The sequence below is a fragment of the Dryobates pubescens genome, chromosome 13 (assembly GCF_014839835.1).
Source record: "Dryobates pubescens isolate bDryPub1 chromosome 13, bDryPub1.pri, whole genome shotgun sequence".
NCBI lineage: Eukaryota > Metazoa > Chordata > Aves > Piciformes > Picidae > Dryobates > Dryobates pubescens.
In genome coordinates, this window is record NC_071624.1 from 29,749,924 (window position 1) to 29,768,276 (window position 18,353).

The 18,353-nt window shown below is 46.4% G+C and overlaps 2 protein-coding genes across 2 annotated transcripts in view; one reads left to right on the forward strand and one right to left on the reverse strand.

Moving 5' to 3' along the window:
- The first annotated feature begins 560 nt into the window (after nucleotides 1–560).
- On the forward strand, nucleotides 561–3,362 carry LOC104302796 (pinopsin). Its single transcript, XM_009903347.2, has 5 exons — nucleotides 561–1,161; nucleotides 1,730–1,912; nucleotides 2,173–2,318; nucleotides 2,531–2,770; nucleotides 3,222–3,362. The coding sequence occupies exons 1-5, from the start codon at nucleotides 813–815 to the stop codon at nucleotides 3,360–3,362; spliced, it is 1,059 nt and encodes a 352-aa protein (XP_009901649.2). The 5' UTR covers nucleotides 561–812.
- A 3,648-nt stretch (nucleotides 3,363–7,010) lies between these two features.
- The window catches only part of TEX14 (testis expressed 14, intercellular bridge forming factor), a 32,099-nt gene continuing 20,756 nt past the window's right edge, over nucleotides 7,011–18,353 (reverse strand). Inside the window, exons 19-30 of the mRNA XM_054166215.1 lie at nucleotides 17,875–17,965; nucleotides 16,509–16,571; nucleotides 15,605–15,732; nucleotides 14,690–14,880; nucleotides 13,074–13,125; nucleotides 12,492–12,563; nucleotides 11,599–11,676; nucleotides 10,037–10,148; nucleotides 9,745–9,840; nucleotides 8,692–8,801; nucleotides 7,405–7,468; nucleotides 7,011–7,235 (exon numbers count right to left, since the gene is read on the reverse strand). Of these exons, the coding sequence (XP_054022190.1) occupies nucleotides 7,202–7,235; nucleotides 7,405–7,468; nucleotides 8,692–8,801; nucleotides 9,745–9,840; nucleotides 10,037–10,148; nucleotides 11,599–11,676; nucleotides 12,492–12,563; nucleotides 13,074–13,125; nucleotides 14,690–14,880; nucleotides 15,605–15,732; nucleotides 16,509–16,571; nucleotides 17,875–17,965 (1,091 nt within the window). The 3' untranslated portion in view covers nucleotides 7,011–7,201. The remainder of the gene's footprint in view (nucleotides 7,236–7,404; nucleotides 7,469–8,691; nucleotides 8,802–9,744; nucleotides 9,841–10,036; nucleotides 10,149–11,598; nucleotides 11,677–12,491; nucleotides 12,564–13,073; nucleotides 13,126–14,689; nucleotides 14,881–15,604; nucleotides 15,733–16,508; nucleotides 16,572–17,874; nucleotides 17,966–18,353) is intronic.

Here is an 18,353-nt window from a genome sequence, read left to right on the forward strand (position 1 = left end):
CTGGAGGGTGGGAGGGAGATTAGTCAAAGGAGGATTAAAGCCCACTCACTCTGTGGTCATTCTGCAGTTTCCATTAACTTCTCATCACTTAAGGTGCTCTTCAGTACCATTAGCAGAAGGGGGTTAGAGGCACCCTCAGCCAAGCCTGTGCATGGATTTTGCCATCTCTGATGCTGTCGATCATCCTGGGATGAGGGTGCTGAGACCGCTCCCTCTGCTGGGAGGGAGCCAAGTGCTGCCTGCCCTGTGGCTGCTCCCACTCCCTGTTTAATGTATATTTTCCATCCCCTGCCCCCACCTAGTTTATATTTTCAGAAGTTAATATTCAGGTAGTGTGTGGCCAGGCTGGTCCTGAGTACTGAAGGCAATCAGAATCACAGAACCACAGAGTGGTTTGGGTTGGAAGGGACCTCTGAATGGCATCGAGTCCCACACCCCACCCAACCTGCAGTAAGCAGGGACGTCCTGCACTGGAACAGATTGCTCAGAGCCTTGTTGAGCCTGACCTTTGGGGCTGTGCAACAGCAGCCAGTCCCAGGTGCTGGGCAGGATTCAGGCTCACGGAGGAAGGCAGCTGGGATGTGCTGTTCAGCCATCAGCTACGGTTTGAATCACTCTTCATCCCCTCCAGAAGAGCGAGCAGATTATCAAAGGGGAGGAGGACAAACCCTTCAGATTGAAAAACAGCTTAAGGTATTTGGCTGCAAATCTCCCTGGGCACGTCAGACCCTCCTGTGTTATAAAGGGGCTCTGCTTTTGAGGAGGGTCACCTGCACCAGCTGGCCTGGCACTGCTGCTCCAGAGGGAGCCCAATGGACTCCTCCAACAGCTCGCAGGAGCCCCCACACAACAGCACCCCAGGGCCTTACGATGGTCCCCAGTGGCCCCACCGGGCTCCCCGCAGCATGTACCTGTCAGTGGCCGTGCTGATGGGCGTCGTGGTGGTCGCCGCGTCGGTGGTGAACGGCTTGGTCGTCGTGGTGTCCATCAGGTACAAGAAGCTGCGGTCCCCCCTCAACTACATCCTGGTGAACCTGGCTGTGGCCGACCTGCTGGTGACGCTCTGCGGCAGCTCCGTCAGCTTCTCCAACAACATCAACGGCTTCTTCATCTGGGGCAAGCGGCTGTGCGAGCTGGAGGGCTTCATGGTCTCCCTAACAGGTAGGAGAGGAACCTTGAGACCTGTCTTGGTCTTTGGTTGGTGCTGTTGTGTTCAGCAGCTAAGCTCTGGGGATGGTTTCATCAGCTGCTCGTGTCTCCTGTGGTAGATGCTTTCATGCAGGATGTCAGACTGGTGTCCATCAGCTGTTCTTCAGTGCAGGGGAGGGTCAGGCAGCTGGTTGGTTGTGCCAGGGCACCACAGCTTCTGGCTTGGCCTTCACAGTGCAGGAAATGTCTCTTGGGTGCCCTGGGAGTGCTCGCGCAGGATGTGCTTCAGGGGGTGGTAGCTGCTGTGTCACCACACTGGTGGTTTGTGTGCCCCAGAAACACGAAACTGCACAAACCCTTTGGTCCAGGACACTCCAGCAGGCACCACCATGCTGCAACACAAATGCCCAACTGCCAGCATCATGTTTAAGGGTCAGATCTCAGAGCTCTCCCTGGCATAACAAAAACCTCGTTACAACATTTCCTTTCACAGCTTTTGCCATCATCTGCCACATCCTGGCGTGGGCACAAGGGCAGTAGGAGAGCCTGTTCCTAAGACACAAACCCTGCTCCTCCCCAGGTATCGTGGGGCTGTGGTCCTTGGCCATCCTGGCCTTCGAGCGCTACGTTGTCATCTGCAGACCCCTGGGGGACTTCCGCTTCCAGCACCGGCACGCGGTCAGCGGCTGCGCCTTCACCTGGAGCTGGTCACTGCTCTGGACAACTCCACCACTCATGGGCTGGAGCAGCTACGTGCCTGAAGGTAGGGCAGATGTGCTTCGGACTCGGCAGTGTTGTCTTCTCGCACGTCATGTTTCAGGCAGGGCTCGTTGGAGAGTGTTCAAAATGCTTGCTCAGTCAATAATCCTCTCCTGGAGGTTGCTCCCCACTGCACAACACTGCAGCCCTTCCTACACCATCTGATGGACCTCGGGGTCCTGATGCTATTCTTGGAGCCTGTTACTGAGCCCCATCCAAGTCTTTGGTCAGTTCTGGGTTGTTTTGAAATTGGTTTTGTTCCAGGTCTGAGAACATCTTGCGGCCCCAACTGGTACACTGGTGGCAGCCACAACAACAGCTACATCTTGGCCTTGTTTGTCACCTGCTTTGTGATGCCCCTCAGCCTGATTCTCTTCTCCTACACCAACCTGGTGATGACCCTGCGATGGGTAAGTGCAGCAGGTGCAGGTGAGTCACTGCCTTTCCACTCACTAACCTCCAGGTGAGGCAGATCTGCACTGAGACAAAGCCTCACGGCAGCTTTGTGTGCCAGTCACTGGAGCTGGCATCTCCTGCTGTTGCTGCCAGAGCAGCTGAGGGAAGGAGAGGCTGCTGGGAGTCATTGACAGGAGTCTCTCTCTCGCTTCCAAACCCCTCCCAGGCTGCGGCCCAGCAGAAGGAGTCAGACAGCACGCAGCAGGCAGAGCGGGAGGTGACGCGCATGGTGGTCGTGATGGTGATTGCCTTCCTCATCTGCTGGCTGCCCTACACCACCTTCGCCCTGGTGGTGGCCACCAACAAAGACATCATCATCCAGCCAGCTCTCGCCTCCCTGCCCTCCTACTTCTCCAAGACCGCCACCATTTACAACCCAATCATCTACGTCTTCATGAACAAACAGGTGAGAGGGGCAGCTGCCAGCTAACGAAACCACAGCTCCTCTGGGGCTCCTGCAGGACACATGGCCTCATGAAGTGTGGAGGAACCTATCCTGGCTGCAAGCACAGGCACAGGCCAGGTCCAGGTGTTAGGATGTAAGCAGTGAGGATTTGGGGAATAACATGGCAAGGGAGGGAGCAGCCTCTGAGCCTGAGGCAGAGCTCATTTTCTGCTTCCATGATTTTATGGGGTCAGGGAACTTAATTTTAGATCACAAACTGCTCATTGAGCAGACAAAGCAAACAGAATGAAACTTTTATTGTCAATAAACCTCCGGAGTCTGCAAACAGTTGGGCTGGGAGCTGAGGTCTCACTCTGAACAGAGCAAGTGTCCACCCCCAGGCTCTGCCAGCGAGCCTCAAGGTGGACACCAGCTTTCTGTCATGACCATAACCTGTGGTTTCCCTGCCCAGTTTCAGGGCTGCCTGCTGAAAATGGTCTGCTGTGGTCACCATCCCTGGGGGACAGGGAAAACTGCTCCTGCTGCTCCCAGACCCGAGGTGGGTGTCGCTGCAGACCAGCTACAGAAGGTGTCACCATCCCACCCTGTCTAACTGCTGCCTGCACCAACGTCAGCTTTGGGCTCAGCCTGTCCCACCCAGCCTCATCCAACACAGAGAAGGGCCTGGTGCTGTAGCTGCTCCCTGTGGCCAGGAGATGGGTGCCTCTTGGAGGTTGAAGAGGTCCCCAGTAACCCTCAGAGTGCTCCCCAGAAAGACATGACTGTCTTCTTGCAGGAGGAGCCACTCCTTCATGGGATAAACTGCAAAGGTTTCTTTCCCTCTGTTAAGGACCCCCCCACCCCCACCCCTTCCAGCCCCTCCCCTCAGGCAGCTGGCAGTCCTTTAAGAACACAGACCCCATCAGTCATCCTCAATACAAAACATCCCAAGCTGCTGTTTGGTCCTGGAGTCAGGCTGAACACGGCCCAGCTGTGATGCCACCTCCAAAGTGGTCCATAGGACAGAGCTGCATGTTCACCACGCCCAGACAGACTGCGTCCTGTTTGTGTTGCCTGATCTCTCTGTGAAGGTCATGCTGTGAAACTGGCAAAAATCCAGCAGGAATGTTGGAGTGCAGACTGTTAATAAACATTAATAAACACTGACAAGTTGACATGCATCTCTTTTACCAGCTGAGGGAAGGTTCCACAGAAAACCCTTCACCTCCTGCTACTACAGCTGCCACTTCTCTCATGGCAAGTGCCACATATGCCACCATAAAGGAGAGCAAGGAAAAAAACCATAGCTCAAGGACAAGAAGTTATAGCTTAATTTACATTTAAGGCAATAAGGGAGGGTCTGGGGTGAAACTCCACGCTGTAAGAGGACAAGGCACAGCACAAACAAACAGGATGTTAACAAAAAGGAAAGCTTGCAAGAAAAAAGACCAAAAAGCCTCCATGAGGTTCCACAGCCACACACCTGACCTCCAGTCTCCAAACACAATGCTCCTTCCCACCAGCTGCACTGACACTTCTGCACTCTGAAGCAGTTTATGTGATTTAGGAGCCCATGGATAAGGCTTCTAAGCACAAGGTTTAGACAAGACCGCAGACAGCAGCAATCCCCTGAGACTCCGTGGTGTCAGATTCCTCTATCTTTACAAATGCATCGGCAGCTTCTCTGCCTTCATGGTGAATTCTTTCCACATTATAGCCTGAACACTGAAATTGCTTTCAGAATGAGACCGATCCACAACCACGAGACCTAAAGGTTCACTCCTCCCCTCCCCAGTTTTGTTTCCGTCGCACATCATCCAGGGGGCCGTCCCCGAGCACGCCTCCCTCCTCTCCTCCTCCCACCACCTTCCTCGGCTTGTCAGTTGCAGCAGACGCACGAAGGGGTGAGAGAAGCAACGGTGAAAGTTGTTCATCACCTCGCTAAATTACCTCTCTAGCATGCACTGCACAGCCTGCTAACAGGCAGCCAGAAAGGCAGATTTGGGCTGGCATGGATGCTGATGAGATCGGGGAGGCCGAGGGTTGTTTTCTTCTGTCTGAGCTCCTCTGCTCCAAACCAAGAACAAATCCAAAACCCCCACTTCAAGACCAGCACAATGACAGCTACAAGGGAGCTGAAACGGCTGCCTAGAGAACGAATGAATGAAGTTGTCTTCTTGTCTTCACTGACTCACAGCAGGGTCCTGCCAGCAGCTCGAGAAATGCAGCACCCATGGGCAGTGCTGTGTCCCCCTGCCCTCACCCCCAGCCCTCCCTCTCGCCACTTGCTCTCCTAGACTCAGAATTGCTTGCGTGCAAGAGGCTCAGAGTGGAATTAGAACAGCTCAGTATCACTGTTTTAATTTAATTAATTTGCCTTTCATTCTCTGAGAAGCTGAAAAGCTGCATTAGATGGGCCCCCTCTGATCTTCTCTGCTGTCTTTGGCTGGTCCTTGTTTAATTGTTCCTGTTAATTACAGCTTTTGTGTCCAGGCTTTATGTTATCACCAGGGTGATTTGCATTCATGCTCAATGTAAATCTGGAAAGTACAAGCAGCTGGAAAACTGCAAACTGCTGCGTTCTGGCCTCGATAAGGAGAGCAGACAGCCTATGGGGGCTACCTGAAAGGCTCTCTGCCAACAGCCATAAGAATTCTCCACATTAAGATTAAGGGAAGGCAGGGAAATGGTTCCATCTGCTCCCTTTGCTCTGACAGATAACATGGAAAAAGAAAGCCCAGAAGCTGAGGAGATGGCACGCTGTAGTTATGTGCATGTGAGGATGCACCGGTGCCTGCTCCACCCAGCACACTGCTGCAGCCCTGCAGATGTCAATTACGTTTTCTTTAAAGGAGCAAGTCTATGAAACACAACAAAGCATTGGCCAAAGGGAGAGGGAATGACCCTGGGCTGCTTGTCAGTCGTGGGGCACAGGCCATGAAGGGGAGAATCCCACAGTAAATGTGGGATGTCATTTTGGCAGGCATTGGTCATTAAGCCTCCATTCCTCACAATGCACAGCCCCAGGCTGACTAAAGCAGATCTTGTTCCAGATGCTTCTACCAAGAATGTAAAGTTCTGCCTGCAGCAAGGACACAGAAGTCACACTCAAGGAAAACCAGGCACCTGCAGTGGACACAAGCCCAGGTCAGAAAATGTTAACCTCAAGGGTGTGGTGGACAGGAGAGTCCAGTGCCCCTGCTTCAGCACTGCTGGCAACCTGAGGTGCACAACTCTCACTGCAGCCTCTGTGCTGCTGGTGCTTCTGCTCCAGCTCTGCTACCACCAACACAGAATTAAATAGATGAAAGGTTTTACTGTTTTCTTGATCTCTTCTGAAGGAAGCTCTCCCAAATCTGCCAGTTCACAGCACCTCCCTGGAACAGTCCTAGGGGTACCTAGCTGTATACAGTCAGAGGATGGGAAACATGGTTAACAAGTGAAAGAAACAAACAAAACAACCCCTAGAAAGCACCTCCAAACACAAAGAACCACATGGCAGCAGCATAACCTTGGAAACTTTTTATTAGCATTCTAAACCCCAAATGAACAGTGGCAGGCAGCATTCCCACACCTGAAGAGGACAGAACAGCAACAGGTGGGGCACCCACCTGTGCCAAGGCAGCTATCCTGTCTCTTGAGAAGGTCCAACCCTCACTCCTCCTGCAACTCAACAGTATTTGTAACAAGAAACATATTAAGTAAAACACAAAGTCCTGCCCACCTAAATCCTGACCCAAAGCTCAGTTCTAACCAGGGACCCTGTTGTTGTTTGGATCAGCCCTACCAGGAGTGTGGTTCCTCTAAACAAGAGTGATCTGTGCAATACTAACCAGATTCCCTCACATTCCTGTCAAATGCTGGCAGGCAATGTGTTGCTGCAATCTCTGGAGAACACTGCCTTTCTCTCATTAGCTTTTTGCACAGCAATTAATCCCCTTAATCAGTCAAATCAGTTCAAGGCTAGATCACAAAAGCACTAAGAAAAGAGAAAACAAGAAATTACCTTGTTAAATTTAATGAGCAAGGGAAAACAGACACGACATGGGCTGCCACCAGGCTCCTGCATGCAAACATTGAAGTGCCTCAGCAGTGCCAGCAGCCCTCAGGATGACATCTTTGGGGCTGTAACACTGAAACCTGCACCAGGCAGCAGAGCAAGGAGTTCTTTTGCTTATGTACAGGAAAAAACCTCCACCACACAGGCAGCTTCCTAAGGAAGAAGACATCTCTGTGATGTCACTGGTGATGCCTTTACATGCAGCAATGGTGTAAAACCAGCACAGACTGGTGCAAAGTAGAACATCAGATTTTCTTCTGCCCTTGCTGCTGCAGTTAAAGGAAGTTGGCTCTTTACAGCTGTTGGTGTGGCCAAAGAGGGTTGCAGTTCACAGGCTGTACTGTACATGCAGCAGTAAGCAGGTGACAGAACTTATTCATTATCCGTTTTAATCACTCAGGAGAGCTCTGATCCAAAACAATTATCCTGTAGCAAAGCAAACAGAAAAGTTACACTGCTGGGGTTTTTCTTCTTAAGTCAAATGAGAAGCTGAAGGGAATGAGATTTTATATTGCAAAACAAGAATGTACCTTCCAGCAGGCAAAGAACACACAAAAGCCTACTAAAAGCTGATTTAATTCCCAGAGAGGCTCACCTGAATGGTGCAGATGAAGACAGCCGCTGCTGAAAGTGGCATTTCTGACCTTCAGGATGTGTGTCTAAAAAAACATGTGAATTCAGCTCAGACCCAAGCAGAACATAAAGAGCACAGCACACTTCAAAGAGAAAGCTCTAGTTTCAGCAGCAGCCTGCTGGATCACCTGCCACACAGCTCTCTGCTGGGACCACTGAGCTGCACTGGTGATCAGAAACCAGCCTCGGCTCTGTTGCTACCGAGTCATTACACAGGACCCCCAGCAATCATTCTGGTCTCCAAACCTGAAACCAAATCCCTAGCAGCTCAGCTCTTCCAGAAGTCTGATGGAAAGTAGGGTTCTATGTGCTATTGGTATGCAAACAACAATGATGATACCCCCAAACCTCTGGGTTTAGAATTTACCACCAGCACAGCATTTCCAGAAGTGACCACAGATTTGGGAGCCCAGCTGGATGGCAAGCCTGGTGCAGAGCTGTCTGCTGCACAAGTATTAAATGCCCACAGCACTGGAGATCATGAGCTACAGTGGAAAATCAAAGCTCCCTCTCAAAATGTCTGCTGCCTTTTTCTCTCCAGACTAAATAGCAGCTCTTCCATGCTTCTGCAGAGCACTAAATGCACATGAATGCATCAGCCCCCACCCTGTAACCAGAAACATGTTTAATTGAGAAATACTGAAAATGGCAACTTTTTACTTGAGCTGTAGAATACCTGTCAGCTTTGACAGCTCCTAATGGAGACGTGGCCTTAACAAAAGAGAGGAAACACTGTTATCTTTTGTCTTCAGCCTTACTTCTAGTTTCTATTAAAGGAAAGCTAATGGAGATGAGACTGGAACAGATGTTGCAGGGATTTGATGGCATCAGCATACACATCAGAGGTACAAACCAAACCAAAGTCCTTACAGTGTGAAGCATGTAGGTGCCCAAGGCAGAGAGGCTGAGCACTAAGCAGGACACAGACACAGTGCTACCAACTGTCTGTCAGTGCTTCTAGGCAGAGGAAACCACTCTCCTTACAGAGACACAGCAACTCTACCTAACATAATGCCTCACTCTCAGCTGCCCCAAGCACCCCAGGAAACTGTCAAGGGTCTCTGGAGGGTTTAAGTCTAGAGCAGCTTCCTGTCCTGTAACAGCAGAGGGTAGAAACAGCACCCAGATGGGGGAAATCAAGAAAAGCCAACAAAAAATACTCTGTGCAAGCTCAACCAGCTCAGTGCTACCAAGACAACAAATGCCACTGCCCAGCACAGCACCCAGTAGCTTTAAAGATGATGAGGACCTTCTGAGCTCCCTGCACAGCTTGCTGGTGCTCTGCCTCTGGCCCCGGCTCCACCTTCCTCTACTTTCTTCTTCTTTCCAACATCTTCTAGGTCTTGCAGGCTTGCAGCCCTTGAATGACAGAGTTTTGTGTATCACTCCAGGCAGGATGAATACAGAGCACTAAAACAGAAGCCTCTGGAGGTGCTAGATGTCTTTTTAATCTTACCCTGACCTACAATGGGCATCTGCCCCCCCTCCAGCCCCAAACAAACTGCCCCTCTCCCCAGGAACACAGATGTGCTTTAGCTTCACCTCCCTAAGCAGAGTCCAGTAACAGCATTAAGAGAAAGTCTGAGAACAGTGTGAGCAGGGTTTGGATCAAGCCATTTCTGAGCGTGGCAGTGTATACACTGCAGGAATCAGTCTGCCCTGCTGGCAAGATCCTCCTGGTTATTGTGACATTTGCCTTCTCTGTTCAATAAGAAAATAAACTCCTGATGCCAAACACAAGCATCTCTTGTGTTCCTTAGCAAGGTACATGTTAGGAATGACTTATGACTACTCACTGGCATTTACTGTGGCATTGTTCAGTTACTAGGCTCTGATCTTTAGGTTCTAAGAAGCAAGAAGTTCTAAGGGCTAGGAATCTTTTCCTTCAAGTGATGTATGCATGCCTTCTGCCATGTTCTTCCCTTCCCCCTGTATTGCCAAGACAGTATCACCACCTTCCCATACTCTTTTAAGTCTTTTCTAAAGAGTTTCCTAACTCTGTGCTCCAAAGTACATTCTTCTTCTCTTCTCTCACCATTCTGTCAATTCCTCCCTGATTTCTGTGAAGGCTTTGCAAGCCTACTGCAGTATTTGCTTTCCACCTACAGGAAATTACAATTAACAAAACATTCCTTTCCCTCTCAATTTAGTATGAAGAGTTCAGATGGATGTCTCCAGGCAGGTTCCCTGATGTGCTGCTCTCTAAGGAGTGACAGCCCATTTTCTGTGAAATCCTGCATAGGTCTGTACAGAGAAGATAAACAAAATAAACTTGTGAGCACAGTGTCAATTATCAACTAACCCAAGAGTGTGTCCCTGGGGATGTTGTGGCATCTCCTCATCTCCAGAAACCGAATGAAGCATTCTTTCTAAAACTTCATCAAGGGTAGAGTGAGCCCTGTGGAAAAGAAGATTGGAAATGGATGCTGGCAGGTTTAACTCTACACATTTCAAAAGAAAACTGTCATCATTATCAGGGCTCTTAAAAAAGTTGGCTCACTGCAAGCACTGAATCCTGGTAATATATACTGGAGCTATTCTTCCAAGTCTTAGTAACTCAAAGCCAAACCTACTTTATCACCCTTTTTTCATACCTTTCTGTTTCCTCTGCTAGATTAAATGACTCCTTAGTCCATGAACTCTGATTTCTCTTCTCATTTCTCTCACATTCTTTTTCTGACTCTCTGTCTTCCATTTGATCAGGAACTACTCACATAAACAGAAAGATTTTAGTGTCAAAGGGATGAAGGAAGATTATTAAAACGTTAAAGATGTGCTTTTATTGGCTGCACTTGGGAAACTTCCAGTTGTCCACTTCTCAATTACTCTTCCCTCAGTCACCTGATTTTCTACCAGTTAAGGAAATTCCCATTATCTACAGTCAAAGGTGGCCAGTAGCAAGACCTAGATCAATATTTCACTGCAACACATTTTTAGATTCAGAGGACTGAGTGTTTTGCTCCATACTACAAATGAAAAATGCATGTGGAAATTAATCTTTAATCTTTCCCCTTCCAATCCCAGCTAGGGGAGCAAAATCAAAAGAGAACCTGTGGCTGTTGGCTTTGTTACCCTACTTAGCAAAATCCAAGGATATTCCCCCTCCCCAGACTTATCTCAGTTAAGTTCTGTTCCCTACAGCATCTGAATATATTCAGCCACCTTCTGCTAAGCGACGATAAGCAGGAAGCAGTAGGCTGTCACAAAAATGGAGTCTGAAATAGCTGTGCTTTATGCAAATACAACAAACCCCACAGTGAGTGAACAGCAAGCAACACAGGCTGCTGCACTCCCCACCACCTAAAAACAAGACACTCCCATGAATAAAGTCACAGGAGCTTGGGAAGAGATCTAACAGAGCTGGAGGATAACACAAACAAGTGCCAGTGTCATTCTCAAGTGCTTACACTACTTGGGGATTTTTTACAGGCTAACTCATGCTCAGCCTTTTCTCCCTCTCTCTCTCTTTTTTTTTAAGCTGCTCTTCACTTTCTGACTCATTGGAAACAAATGCAGAGCCTATTAAGAGTCAGGGTTTCTGCTCTTCTGGCATGACTTGCTCTGCATCTCCAAATTGTTTCCACTCATTGCAACATGCAGTTTCAGAAGCACGAGGATTCACTAACTGCTATCTTTGGTAACAGGACAGGAAATGCACTATTGATTAGCCCAGCGGGTGCTGCTCTCTTACACTGTGACATCAGAGGCATTATTTCATTATGGGAAGAAACATAAGCACTCAGTGTGTGCTGGCCATTTGCTCGACTGAACTTCCCCACACACACCCCAGAATGGAAACTTCTGTTCAGTGTTACACCAGCTGCCCACCACCTGTACTTGTGTGGGGTTTGCCACTTGTGTTTGAACACAGCAGACTGGGTAGCAGAAGAGTAACTCAGACAGTTCAGACCTGCAAGCCTTCCAGAGCCCTTAGAGAGCGAACACAGAGGAAGAGAGCAAACACTGGTGCAGGGGGGACTGTTGGTGAAAACTGTGTGGATAACCTCACCAAGAGACTCTGCTGAACCACAAATATCAAAGAGCTAACTCCTGAAGTTTACCATTCAGCTGCACACACAGTGACCAGCATGCAGAGTAGTTTTGCAGCAAAACAAGAGTAACTTCCTATTTGCAGTCTCTGCTGTTATCAACTAACCATTTATTTGCACTCCATGGCCATGCAATCCCTCCTCTTCCGAGTCTTCAGCTCTGGAATCTTGCTGCTTTAAATATTCTGTTAGAAACAAGAGATTCCCTTATTGATCCAGACACTCTTTCTAAACTGACTCTTACAATCTAAAGTGCCATATTACTTTATCCACCCAAATCCAGATGAAAAACCTTTACATAACCTAAAATTAGTTCATGTATTAATCCAACAAATTGTCTCTGATCATTTCTTCACTCAGTGGCAGTCTCCACATGTCCTTGCTTTGCTGAATGAGGAAATTGAAATATTAGAATGTGTCTGGGTGCTTCCTTTCTAGAAGACCACAGGACCTATTACACAGATTTAATTATCCCAGTGTCTGGTGTTAGCTTAGAAGAGATTATAGCTGGAAAAAAACCCCACCAAAGCAAATTCTGCTGTAACACACACCAGCAAAACCAATGCAGAGTTTTTACACTGTGTTCTGTCTGAAGATGTGTGTGATTACAAAAAGCAGCATAAATCATGGAGTCTGAGGTCTGCAAGAATACCTGAGGGATGCAGTTGTCTGGCTCACATTTGTTTTAAAGGAGAACATGCATTGCCCTGGGACACCATTGAAAAATTCAGTCTACACAAAATTCACCTCAGTATTAAATTCCATCTGCACTCAGCAGCCTGACTGCTGTCAGCAGCAGCAACTAACCAGTGTGTGAAATGCAGAAACTCAAGGACTAACTGCCAGTTATTTCAGTTGTTGATGCCTAACTTCCTCATCATTGACCTGACTACAACTGATTTGCAAGCTCTTGTGTATTTTAGTGGTGAATGATTTGGGAGCAATCCTGACTGAAGACAGCTGGCAAGCCTCACAGCATTCTGGGTGAAGTGCCTCTTACCAATTTCATCCAGCATCTCTTGGGCCGGTGGAGGCAGCTCATGACTGAAGTGGTTAGATGCCTGGGAGAGTGCTGAGATGGAAATAAAAAGAGTCTAGTTAATTATCAGTGATTAATCCTTAATAACTGTGATATAAGCTTACATTATGACAGCACCTTGCAATATTTCATTTCTCAACCTGCAGGAGCCTAGCTCATGCACATTTTATCAAACAGCCTTAAATACTTTCATAATGGAAAAAGTCTTTGGAACTAGACTTGCACACTCAATCCTCAATCCTGCACTGCAGATTTTAGCCCAAGTAATATTTACACTTCAAATGAAGCTTGATCAGAGGTCAGAGTTCTTAGTCTGCAGGTTCAAATACCAAATCCATAAACCAAATCACCCCTAGCAATACACAGTTGTGTGCAAAGCCATTGTCTCTAGAAATAGAGAGATGCCCAGGAGGGGAAAAAAAAAGAAAAGAAAAAAAGAGAGAAAATAAAAAATAGAAGTAAAAAGCACAAAATTTATTTTCAAAAGTCTTTCTCTATTTAGTGATCATTCTGTTTGGGCAGGGGCTGGGTTAAGAGCCTTACCTGATGGCTTCCTGGTGCTTCTCGAGGATGAAGCAATTCCTGGCAGCCCTTCCTGTGTAAGATCATACAGAATGCATCACAAGAAGGTAAACTGAAGAACTGCTGGCCCTCAGCCCTCCCCTTCAACATAACAAATCCCAAGCCCTTAATTAAAGCCTTGGATGGCTATTAAATTTGAAGATTAGCTCTTCAGTCAGTTCAGGATATGAAAACAGAGTTGGCATTGACATAAGATGCATCAAAAATTCTGCTCAGGATGCTGTGGCCTCATCTTTTGACTGGCCATAAAGTGCTGTCAGCTACATCATCTGTATCCATTTCAACACTCTGCATGGACAATTGGATGGGAATTCTCTGAAAGGACAGTGCCAGCTTCTCTTAAGCTCCCACTCTCTGGGTTCAGTCTCTAATTATTAAAGCCAGGGAACCCACTCACCAAAAAAGCCTCCTCCAAAATCAAGAATTTGTAGGCAGGTTTCTCAGTGTCCTTAAAATGGAAATAGGTGCCTCATGCACTTCATCTTAGAGTAAGACTTTAGACAAGAGAGTGACACAATCAAATCTCTCCACGGAGCCAGTCAAGGCAGCCCTGCACTGTTAATGGGCTTAATGAATTCCAACTGTCTGCTACACAAGCAGAAAGACACAGACCTAACCTGATGACAACGCTGCTGTTCTGGCTGAACAAATTCTAATTTAATCTTTAAATGACAACCCCATCAATGAATAACAATAAGAAAGGCATAAAAGGCAACTATTTTATATCTAACTGTCTGAAGAGACAGTTAAGTTAATGCTGTGGCTCCAGAACACCTTCAATTCCAAAAAGCTTACTGGAAATCACTACAGTGACCTTGGAAACTGTGAACTCCAGAGACAGAGGACTTTTTGATACAACAAAGTTGCTAACATTATGTCATCTCTGTGCAGAAAAAGGACAAATCTAACCCCCCAGTACAAGATTTTCTGAGTATTTACTTGCTTCCAAACTATGAGATGGAGGCTTACACCTTTGTGTCCTTCCTCAAGGAATCAGTCATTTATGTACCCATTTACCTTCCCCCACTAAGTTTTAAGAATTCCTCAGTTTCACTGAAGACCTTGAACACACATGCACATGTATTTATTTTCATTCAGGTTTGTAGCCCACTTCCACATAGTCAAAAGCCTGTAGGTCACAAATCACTTGTGCATTCAGAGAGGTTCAGATAAGCTGCTGCTGAACCCCACCTTTCCAAGCAAAACCATTCCTTTTCTGCCCAAGCATTTTACAGATACTTTACCACTCTGGTGTTCCAAGATTACTGGTTCAAAGGCTGGGAAAAAAAGCAATTCTTTACAGCCAGGGGTGGGATGAAGGGCAGGCAAGGGCACTTTGAGGGTGGTCAGCATTTACATACAATGAGGTGCGAGAGGAAGCCAATAGTTTGTACAATCAGCAGCGGGTGTTGACTGCTTTGCAATCAATCAGAGCTTCTGTCATTGTGTCAGCAGATCCAGGATTCCAAAAGACTCGTGAAGAGCTGCAAGTGTTTGTGTGCTTCTCAGATCTTGCAGGAAAAGTCTTCTAAAAATATTTTGGGGACTGGCTGACAAGGGACACTTTGTAGACTTACTGGCTCATCCAGTTCAGGGGAGCAAACTCCTGAAGCAACTGAGGGAGTCTCAGTGCTCCTTTTCTCCTCATAGGCTGTAGCAAATGTCTTGGACACCATGGAGGAAAAGTCTTGAGAATCACAAAAGGAAGCATCTGAAGCTCCTTCATGGTAGTGTTTGTATTTCTCAAAGGCCGTTGGAATTTTGTCTTCTAGAAGTTAAAAAAAGGAAAAGAATTAAAAAGAAGATAATAGCAAAGCTGGAAAACTGTTCTTGGATCTTTCTGTATCTTGGTCACACTTCAACAGAAGCAGGAAAAGGTTTCTTGTACTTCAGCAGGCACCTGCACAGGAACCTAAGAAACTCTTGTCCGTAAATGATCTCTAAACAAACCCAAACTGATCACCTAGAAGTTCCACCTCAGATGTTATTTATGCAAAACTTTGCCAACTGAGAAATTTGGAGTAGTGTGTAACACCAATGTAACGAAAGTACAAAGCCAAAGAGAATTCTCTTTAGATAATAAACTCTTCAAACCACTTATATTCACCTTACCAACACTCAAAACATACTAAGTGCTTATTAAATCATTGGTCTTTAAAATGCTAAAATCTGTGTCTGATTTATGAAGCCTATCATCAACTACCAAGTAATCATCTTTCAGATGTTCTGTGTTAGAGATTTCTTTCGACCTACCAGGATCTAACTACAAAGTTGCAACTACCCAGACCCAAACAATGAGATTTCAAACAGCAGGTACAACACCTCTTGTAGTTACTTATTCCAAGCCTGACATTTCTCCTCTGGTGCTGCATGAATGGAGTTTCCAAGACTCACATCACTGACTTTTACACTGGCAAGCCTTGGCAGAAAAGCCAAGACACAAAAAGGTTAAGTAATTCTCTGGTCCTTCCTCCTTTGCTCTCTGCAGTTACCTGAGCCAAGTGGAGTGCTGACGCTGGTCGGTGCATGACTCACTCTGGGAGTTTTGCAATCCATATCCCTGTAGTAGTTCTCCTGCTCATAGTGGATACTTGACAAATCCTGAATATCTGTCACTGATCTGAAGTATTGGAAGATGTTCTGACAGTTAGCATAGCAATGGCCACTTCTTACACTCCAGAATCACTAAATTTGGCTATTGTGAGGGTCCTTAAATTTTCATTTTGTTCAATCTTCTCTAGTTTTCCAGAAGGAAAAGAGACATTCCCTTAGAAAACTTCCCACTTCAATAACTTTGCAGAGACAGAAAAAGTTGATTACTTCCCTTCCCTTCCTTTGGAGAATTTCTTACTACAAAAGCAGGCTCAGCAAACTGCCTCCAAGAAGGGGCAAAACCTTCAAGTGTGAACCACTAGGTAGAAAATGCTCTCCCCCAAAGCCAAGGGAAGATCCCAAGGTTTAATAAAAATCAACAATCCATGTTTGGACTTGGTGATCTTGGAGGTCTTTTCCCCCCAAAACAGTTCTATGATTCTAAAATTGATTTAGCTACATACTAATGATTTGCTCTTTGCTCTTTAAAGTGATCTTATTTCTTCTGTGCAATACAGACAGAAGAAAGAAGGAATCCCAACACTTCCATGAGAAGAAGCACAGCCAGATTTACACTAAGTTAATTACTTTATGACAGCATTTCAAACTAAGGCCAACTCTATGGGATGGCTCTTTTATACTCATCTCCCAACATATCAAGAGAAAATATTCTTTTGGTATTTCTGATCTTTTCTCTCAGCTTTCAGCTGTTTCATCTTCCTGGTTAGCATCAGCAGAAAACTTTGACCAGGATAACAACCAACTTGCTGAAGTTTTGATGTAAAAATGGCCTGTGGCTCTTACACATCATGCTCTTTGCATTCTTCCTGTGGCTCCCACGGGGTCACTTCTCGTGCTGCTTCAACACTGCAACGAGGGAAGAAAGGTCACATTCATTCATCCTGTCAGAGGAGAAATAAATCTATCTACATGGATATATGTATTTTCATTTCCTGTCTCAGAAAGTTTCAAGGACTACCTGCTCCCGGGGGCAGACTGCAGCTCATCAAAAGTTTTTGCATAAAAGCTTAAGAGGATGGAGGGTGCTAGGAGAAAAACACCATTTTAAACTCGTGGATCTGTATCCACCAAGGAGGAAATTTCCAACTGACCTGCAGTTTCAGAACAACAGTGAAAGTTAAGTAAATATCTGTGAATACACATCACTGCCTGCTTTGATTGGTCTGCATTGTAAACTTTTCTCTCAAATGGTAACAACCCCATTCAAGGTCAAAGAGGCATCCAAAGGGGATTAGTTAGAGGGTCAGAGCTACAGCTCCCCCTCCTGCTAGCAACAGCTCAGTTCCAAGGTGAAGGGTGCAACCAAAACAATCTTTGCTTTTTGCCATAAGGCCAAGTATTTAACACTGGTTCTTCCTCCACCAGAGAGGGGAGAGTCCAACGCTGACAGACAAGTAAAAGCTGCTCTCACTCCCACACTCTGAGAAAGTGAGCAGCTGCTAACTCTGGAGGAACACAAGACAGGCTGAGCTACGGGGAAGCCAGAAGCTTTCAAGAAGCCTTGAAAGCCACTGCTTAAAGACCTTCTGTATGGGGCCCATTTCTCTTTAAGTGCAAGTACCCCTTGCAGCATGGGGTGGTGATTCTGGCCAACATCTTGGCATGCCAGTAGAATCCAAAACGTACAAATATACTGGGCTAGAAACACCTCATGTTTGACAGACGAGACTGCAAGTCTCCAAGCACAGGCTAATGTTATCTGCAGGCAAGACACAGTGAGTGTACTTGCATTGGATTGTTCCCACAGGAGGGGAAAAGGAACCACTTGAGCTCCAAAACCAAAGCACAACAAATTTGAAACAGATGACTGGAGCCTTAATAGGAATTATCTTTGCTCTGCTTAAGACTGACATTTATCAGTGTAAAAGGAATTGTAATATATACATGACTTAATTCTCCTATTTTAGCTCCCTCATTAAGCAAAAAAAAAAAACCACCACCAAAAAACAAAGCCCAAACTGAAGCCTGTAAAAGACAAAAGCCCCTGAGACTTTTGAGTCCTTTTAGCATTTTCTTGGCAAGGAACTATGCTGTGTAGATAATGATTTAAAAACACCACTGGCATCTTATTTGAATATGAGATATGTAAGCAGAATCAATAGAGAGCACACTTTATGCTTGAAGTAATGATGAACAGAAGTCTGTCTACCTGGCTACAGGCATATGGCTGAGCTGCTTCACTCCTAGCACGCTGCTGCCGGAGTTCTGCGCCGCTGCGCTGCAGGACAGGATTTTTCCTCCTGAATACAAATGACAAATGTTCCCTGTTATTGGGTTTTGCAAGTACAAAAGCAAGCACCACAACTCATTGAACAGGAAATTGCAACTTTATTGAATTTTTTTAGTTCTTGTGACCTTTTGTTGTCGGCAAGAGACAAATGTGTTTTAAAGATGCATTTTCCTAAACATACCACAGCTGCCAGCCAGTCAGCCGCTGAAGCACTGGGGAATATCCCAACATTTACAAACCTGAGCTAAGAGAGGCAACAGACTAGAGAAACAACAACCACCCTTCCATTATTCTGCACACAAACAATGTCAGCTCTTAGGGTTGTTAAGCTTAGAGACCCTTCAAGCGGGAAGAACATTAATGTGCAAATACAGCCCTACTTCAGCTTCCAGCACCAT